The sequence below is a fragment of the Colletotrichum graminicola genome (assembly GCF_000149035.1).
Source record: "Colletotrichum graminicola M1.001 genomic scaffold supercont1.56, whole genome shotgun sequence".
Lineage (NCBI taxonomy): Eukaryota > Fungi > Ascomycota > Sordariomycetes > Glomerellales > Glomerellaceae > Colletotrichum > Colletotrichum graminicola.
This window is the reverse complement of record NW_007361060.1, coordinates 277448-285908: the sequence shown is the minus strand read 5'-3', so window position 1 is coordinate 285908 and position 8461 is coordinate 277448. Positions and strand designations below refer to the sequence as shown.

The window sequence follows — 8461 nt, the reverse complement described above, 5'->3', positions numbered from 1 at the left end:
AACTAATAGTTCTAAAGTAATAAGGATAGTAATCCCTTATACTTTATCCTATCCTTATATAATTAATTTATAAGATATTACTAAGCGTAAAAAGGTATTAAATTCCTAAGTAACTACAGCTAGCCTATTAGGTAATCTCTAGCTAGTAGTAACCTTATTTAAAGGCGTTATAAAAGGGTATTATCCTACTATATATATAAGTAGTTAGATTACACTAAGGACTTTATTTAAGGCTGCTTTCCTTATAGGGCTTACTTTATAGTAAAAGATTATAGACTATATATAAGGTAGCTTATAGGTAATAACGTAGTCTAGTATATTATAAAGTTAACTAATAAGTAAAGATTACTACCTTTAGCTAAAGTATACCTAAGGCTACTTAATTAACTATATAACACCTAATAGGTATAATAATTATAAAGACATTACTAGTAAATTACTAGCACGTAATAGAGGAGTTACTAGACTTTATAGGCTAATAGGCACGTATTAGAAGTTACTACACCCTCTACTAATCTATAGATAGTTAAAAGGCTACCTATATAAAAAATAATTTAAAGATACTAAAATAGCGTATCTATATAAGTATAAAACATTAAAGTCTTAGGTAATAGTGCTATAAGTAGTAGCTAAAGGGTATTAAGTTCTTAGCTACTACTAGGTATATACCTATAAGCTTAATAAATATAGTTAATTAACTAAATTTAAAGTAAGACTTATAGTCTATAGTAACTAATAAGCAAAAGATCTATAAGATACCTATATAGCTATATTAGTAAGTATATTATTTAAAATACTTATAGTAATAGCTACTTATTTTAATCTAGAATTACTTTAATATAACGTAGTTAATATGTTTATTTACGCTACTATTAATAAGGTAGTATTTATAAAGATACCTCTAGGCTACTAAATTACTAGCTAGATCTTCTAGCTGTTAAAAGCGCTATATAGGCTTTAGTAATTACTACTGCTATAGTAAAAGCACCTTAAAAAAGGACTTACTATATAGGGCTTTTACTAAGTGCCTAATAAGAATTACTATTAGAAGAAGAATTATATTATATTCTTTTTTTATATTAATAACTATATATTAGCCTATTACTATATAAATAAAGCGTAAGTAAGTAATAAGATAGTAGCTCTTTAGTAATAATACTACCTTAAAGGTAGAGGCCTATTATAGTAGTTCCTTAGCCTTAAGGTAATTTATAACTAAAGTAACTATTATCTCTAGCTCTTATAAGTAGTATATTATAATAAAGTAACTAAACTACTACTAATAAATAAGAAATATAATAAATTATTACCTATAGTAAAGGCTAAGCTATTACCTAGTAAATATATAGCCTTATTATAAGAGGTTAATTAATATTAAAAAAAGGTAGAGATAATCCTATATATAGTAGTAATAACTTAGCTAGACGTCACTTTTATAGCTAGCTAGCTTACCTACTTTAACTATAATCTAAATCTAGATTACTAAAAGGCAGTAAATTATATACTTAGGTATCTCTATTAAATATAGCACTTTTACCTTAAATATAAAGTAACGCTAGGTAGTAAAGATAATATATTAAAGGTCGCTTTAGACGCCTTATTTACTAATAACTTACTAGACTATTATAGCTTATAAGCGTACACACTAAAGCTATTTAGAGGGCTTATCTCCTAGTAAGTAAATAAATAAGATATAGTAATAATATTAACTACTAAGGCTAAATTACTAGCCTTATTATTTACTATAAAGGAAACACTTTTTACTAGTAGATTAATTACTACACTAGGTATTTAACTATTAATATAAATAAGAACTAAATTATTACTTAATAAGTAGGTAGCTACTAAATAGCTACTAACTATTTATATTAGCTATAATAATACCTAGACTATTAGGCTTATTACTAAGGAGCTTATCTAACTATAGATAAGGCTATAGTATATAAATATTTATAACTACTAGCTATAATAAAAAGTAGTAGTAAATTAGATTACTATTAAATATAAGAAGTCTACTAAATTAATAGCTAATAGATTAATAAAGGCGCTTAGTGCGCTATAATTTACTATATTTATAGCTTAATTAAATATAAGTAATTAATACGTACGCCTTAAAGTAAATTAATAATAAGAATTAGCTAATAATAAAGTTAAGCTTTACTACTAAATAAAGGAGGAAAACGTATAAGATATTAAAGGATAATTAATAAATAAATAGGCTATATATAGAGGATATTTAGTATAGGCTCTATAGTGATTAACTACGTTACTAGCGCTAAGGGGGTGTATTAAATATAGTAGAATTACACGTAAATTAACTAGTAAATATATAGTTACCCTATAGTAAATTATTAGGGAATAGGCAGTAAATTAGCCCTACTTTTAGGGTAAGTCTACTAATAATATTACTAGGATTAGCTAGGGATTTCCTAACTAAGAAATAGGGGGTTTTCCCTATTTCTATAGTAATTTACTATAGATATATAATATATAACAGAATTAATTAAGTAACTATTATAATCCCTACTATTAGATAGTATACTTCTTAGTAAGAATAAAGTATTTATTATAATAATTAATAAGAAGGTATTAATTAGAGTAAGAAAAAGTAAATAAGAAGGAGGAATAGAGATATAAGAATAAGATAACGTTATTATATAAATAAAGGACAACTAGTATACTATAAGTATATAGCGTTCGTCCTATAGGTAGGGAGCCTAGAGGAGGGAGTTAAGTAAGGTAGAGGTTAGGGTTAGTAAGGGAGCGTAGGGTTAGGGTTAGCATAAGGCTATAGGAGATAGCAAGCAAGAAGGAGTTAGGACTAGTTAGGGTTAGTAGGAAATTAGGTAGGGAGGAGTATAAGCAAGCAGGTTGTATAAGGTAACTAAGCAGTTATAGCGGCAAGAATAGTATAGGGTTCCGTAGGAGGCTTAGTAACAAAAGTAAGGTTAGGGTTAGTAGTAGGAGGGGGATAGACTAGGGGGTAAGGAAATAGAAGTATAAGTATCTAGGGTTAGGTAGTTTATAAGGTAGTATAGAGTAAAAAAGTTTAATCTAGGTATATAGATAGAGTTTATAGTAAAAGTATAGTATAGCAGTATATATAATAGGGTATAACTTAAGGGTAATTTGTTTTACTAGGTTACTATAATAAAGTAGATTAAATAATTCTAAGATTATAGATAAAGAATAGAGGTATATATTATTATCTTTATAGTTTATAAGGGTAATAATGTTAATATAGTAATTAAGAAGCTCCTGCTTACCGCTTCTAGTTAGCGCATCCCCCCCCCCCCCCCCCCCCCCTACATGCTTACTAAAAGCAGTAAGTAGTAGTTTTTCCCCTACTTATAGTAAGTACTACTTGTAATAAAAATAGGGACTTAGAGAAATTACTATATATAGGCAAGCTGTTTTAAACTTTACTTAATATATAATACTATATACTATATTATTTATAATATACTATATTAATACTACTTTTGTTATTAGTTATTTTATAGTTAATAATAATATTATTAGTTATTTTAAAGTTAGTTATTATATAGTTAGTTATATTATTATTAGTTATATTATAGTTAGTTATTATATAGGTAGTTATTTATAATAGCTTTAATATAGTTATATATATTAATATATATTAAAATCTTAATATTCTTACTTAAGGCTAATTCTATTATAACTAAGTAGTAGGCCTACTTTTTAGGTTTCTTATAGGTTATAAGCCTAGTTAGCTTAGTAGTTTAGCTAACTATATATATGTTACCCTGCACGCTTATAAAGATTATGCGCTTAATTTACGCTACTGTAAGTCTAAAAGAGTAGGTAAATATAATAGTAAGTCTAATAAGTAGTTACGTGTAACCGTAAGTCCTTAACTAGCAGGCGTATAGACTAACTAGATAAGGTTAATACTAGAAATGCCCTTAAAGGGGGCTGTTAGAATATTAATATTTCTACTTAAGGCTAATTCTGTTATAACTAAGTAGTAGGCCTACTTTTTAGGTTTCTTATAATATATAATACTTATTATATTATAAATTAATTAATATATTATTAAATTATATTTACTATTTATATAGTACTTAAAAGTCTTTTATAAATCTTAGTTTTTAAGTATATAATATTTTAAGTAAAATATATAAATAATACTATACTATAAGTAAAAATTTAATAATATTATATATAATTAATTTATTTATTTTTTGTTTTTTTTATTTTATATTATATAGTTATATATTATATAAAATATATTTAAAATATAATATAATGTAAGTATAAATACATATATTATCTCTCCTATATAACATAATATAAATATATATATTATATTTATATTCTATTATATTGTATTTATATTATATCTTTATGTTATATTATATGTTATATTGTTTTAAACTCCTATAAATATATTTAAACGTAGATACTTTAGACTATGAGACTAGTAACAAGGGTAACTAAAGTAATATAAACAACAGAATTAATATAGATACACCAGGAATTAATATAGACGCACTAGCCTTATAGACGCACCACTGTTTACCTTTCTAATTAGTTCAAAAAAATAGTATATCCTTATAAAGGCGGTAAAGGCAATTACACTAACACTGCTATTCTTTATAGCTATAAAAAGGACCCCCTTGGGCTACCTTAATAGGCTGCCTTAATAGGCTGCCTTAATAGGCTGCAATGGGCTGCCGCGATAGCCTGCGATGGGCTGCCGCGATGGGCTGCGATGGGCTGCTGCGATGGGCTACCTCCTGTGGGCCTGGCAGAATTTGGTTGCACTAACAACAATTTTTTAAACCAATCAGGAAAGTGAATAGCGGTGCGTCTGTAAGGCCGGTGCGTCTGTATTAACTCCTGGTGTATCTATATCAATTCCTATAAACAATTAGGATTACTATCCTAGTATAGACAATCTTAAGGAAAGTATAAATAAATCTAAGCACTACTGTTAGATAGACCAGGTAGATAAGCATCTATTAGTATACTTTCAAGAAAAGAAGAAGTAGTTATAGATTATATAAAGACTTTATTAACATAGGACAGCTATAACTAGTTTTAGGTTATCATAGAGAAAATAGACAAGTAGTTAGTAGAGTTATTTAGAGAGTTCTATTAAGTTCTTAAGTATCTTTAGGAGACTACCTACTATAAGACTAGCGCTAAAAGTATCTAGTAGAAGACCATAAATAGTATGAATTAGACTATATAACACTATAGACAAGCTATCTAAACAATAATAATAATATACGTTATTTTATGCTAAAGGATAAATTTAATTTTTACCTGCAAAGCTGTTTATATAATTAGACATCTCACGTTATCTAACCTATATAAAGAGGACTACTTTATAATAAAGGTAGCTTATAACTAGGGTGGGCAGGCTATCTTAACTTCTAAAGTCAATGGAAGTAATGATTACGTATTCTTCATCATCAGGCCCAATCTTCTCAGCACCCATACGGCAGATTCCGATCTTCTCGACAGGCACATCTTCCATCCAGACGTAATCCTGATATTTCTCAATAAGCCCTTTTGCATCAATAGAGCCCGAAAGGGTTTTCTTCCTAGCATTAATAAGTGTGGCGTGAAGCGATAGGCCAAAACCATTCTTGTCCACGACATCAGCTTCTTCAAAAATATGCCTGATCTTGTGGCAAAGGCGATTAAAATCGTAATGAAGGCATATAGGGGGCGCAAAGAGAATATCGGCGTGGCTTTGATCAGCAGTAGGGAAGGCATGAAGTCCGTGGAGCGAAATTTTGACTGGCGTATTAGGAAGTAGGGGCTTTATGCTTTGAAGAACCTCTGTTGCCTTTTTAATATCTTTGGCTTCAGGAAGGCGCATGTTGCCCAGAGTAAGGTGCATGGTGCTAAGAGGCCGCACTACGGAGCTTGGAATTCCCAAGTCAGCAATATTTGTTGAGAGGTCGCGCAGGCTGGCGGACAGCTGAGGCCTCGAAATCGTCGTGACAAGCGGGATACAAAGAAAGTGAGTGTATCTCATGTCTATAGTTTGTGTAAGAAGAGGGCTAGAAAATAGAACGCGTGTTAATTAAGTGATAGTCAAGGGGTCTGCTAAGGGACTGTTAAATTAATATATAGACAGCTAACATATCCTCTTAGATCTAAGATAAATACTATATATAGATCAAGAAAGTATTTCTGCTTTGCTGCCAGTAGTATTAATATTAAAGTAATTAGTATAGTATACTATATTTCTAAGCTGTCTCATAAATAGAAACTACCCCACACCTCTATAAGGGCCTGTTTAGCAATATATGTAATTAGTATAATAGTTTAAAAAAGGTAGTAGTGATAATAGTTAAGGGGGATGCGGCATTTTTAGATGGCCTGGATGTAGGGATGGCCTATAAGTAAAGTAGGGTATAATAATAGTATTTATAACTTTACTACATTTACAAACTAAGAAGAACTAGTCCTCTACAATCTTTATTATATTACCTTTATAAAATTTATATTTTTACTAGATAGTAAGGAATAGAGAATATAATTATATATATTTCTAACGTTTACATAGAATTAACACATTATTAGGATAGAAAAACTTATTTCTACCCCCCTGTGAAGTATAATATAGTGTAGTATCGGCTCCCCCGTAAGGATGTAGTCTTCCGGTTAAAAGTGGCGCTAAGTTCATTTAGACTAGAACCTAATAAAAACGACATAGTAATAAGAAACCTTATTTAATTCATGCTATAGTCTAGACCACCCTTCTCTCTTCCCCTCGCGCCGCAGACACAATTTTATTAGCATATGGCTTAACCCCCCTATAAGCAGGCCACCTCTACATCTAAGCCACTTTACCACTACTCTTCTTATAGGCTTTCCTATTTATAAACAACACTTATAAGCAAGCTTTTAATATATAGTATAATATAAAGTATAAGCATTAATATATATAGCTTTTTAGCTTAATATGTAATATATATATTTTAATATAAATATCGTTTTAGTGAAATAGCCCTTTTATTAACTATTTCAATATAAAGTAATATAAAAAGTTTAAATCTAGGTTAGAATCGTTTTATATAGTATAATAACCAAGATATTATAAAAGTATATCTATAAAGTTAATAAGCTTTACTTATAGATCTCTATATTACTTGAAACTAAACTATTTCTAGTTCTTACTAGTATGTTTAATAAAACCTATTTTCATATATAGAATATAGTATATATAGAGTAGTACAGTATACTATATAAGACTACTTAAAAAGGAGTACTATATATATTATTACTATTTTAGGAATTTCTAGAATTATTATATAGGTTATACTACTATAACTAAGTTTTTAATTTATAATACTATATTATATAAGAGAACTTATATATAATTAATAGTATATAAGTACTTGATATTATTGTATATATTAAAGAAAAATTACATATCTTATATATAAATAGCTATTTAAAATAACCTATTTTCTTACTTTTACTCTCCTTCTCAAAAGCTACTAGATCTATATATAGTATACTTATATACTATATATAGTACTTGTATATACATAAGCAATAAGAAGCTTAGTAGGATTCTTTGTAGAATTATAACTGTTTTATATAAAAAGCTATAAAGATTTATAAAGTTTTAGAAAATACTACGATTTTCTTAGTAAGGAGAAGTAGCTATATATTTACCTCTATTTATTAATACTATATTGATTTAAAAATAGTACATAAATATAGAAGAATAGTATAAGTATTTAAAGAACTCTTTAGATTCTTTTGGAATGGCTTGGATGTAGGAGTGGCCTACTTATAGGGGGGTTAAGTTATTAGTACTTCTTGTATTCCTCCCTTACCTGTTTTGTTTTACACTTGCGCCCTAACTCTTAAGACTGCTTCATTATGCGCCCTTTTGTTACAACTATTTACTGCTTGTGGCTGCTAGCCGCTGCAGCCCTGTCGTTGCCTCCGGGAATAGAACTAAGGCACTATCTTAGCTCCAAAGGTGTTAGCCCATTTCAGCCAACAGTTTCTAGTCAAGACAACAAGCTTGTTGATAAAAGACATCTTTCCGCAAGCCAGCACTCCCCAGTTGATACCCGAGACATCAAGGATGGTATCTATACTAAACAAGAAGGGATATGGCTTCGGGCGAATGCAGAGTCTTGCCCGGGAATCCCTGATCTCATGCACACCACAGCAATGATCAGATCGACTCTGGATGAGGCGGGTATACCTTGGGCCATATCTGGTGGCTTTGCCCTAATACTCTACGGAGAACCAAATCGTTGTACATCGGATATCGATGTCTTGATTCAGACTGATATTGCTCATCTCAGAAATCGATTAGCCATAAACAAAAATTTCATTGTCCCTGGAGACGATTGGTGGGCAAACTCGGGACACTTAAGAACCTATTACAACCATAATAATAGGTTTTTCGAGGTGGATTTCAATATTGCAGGTGAGTGATTCTGGTGGACTTCTG

General features: G+C 29.5%; 1 protein-coding gene across 1 annotated transcript; it reads right to left on the bottom strand.

Moving 5' to 3' along the window:
- Positions 1–5395: 5395 nt before the first annotated feature.
- On the bottom strand, positions 5396–6013 carry GLRG_10153 (uncharacterized protein; the record flags this gene model as incomplete). Its single annotated transcript, XM_008100838.1, has 1 exon — positions 5396–6013. The coding sequence occupies one exon, from the start codon at positions 6011–6013 to the stop codon at positions 5396–5398; it is 618 nt and encodes a 205-aa protein (XP_008099029.1).
- Between the last annotated feature and the right edge of the window lie 2448 nt (positions 6014–8461).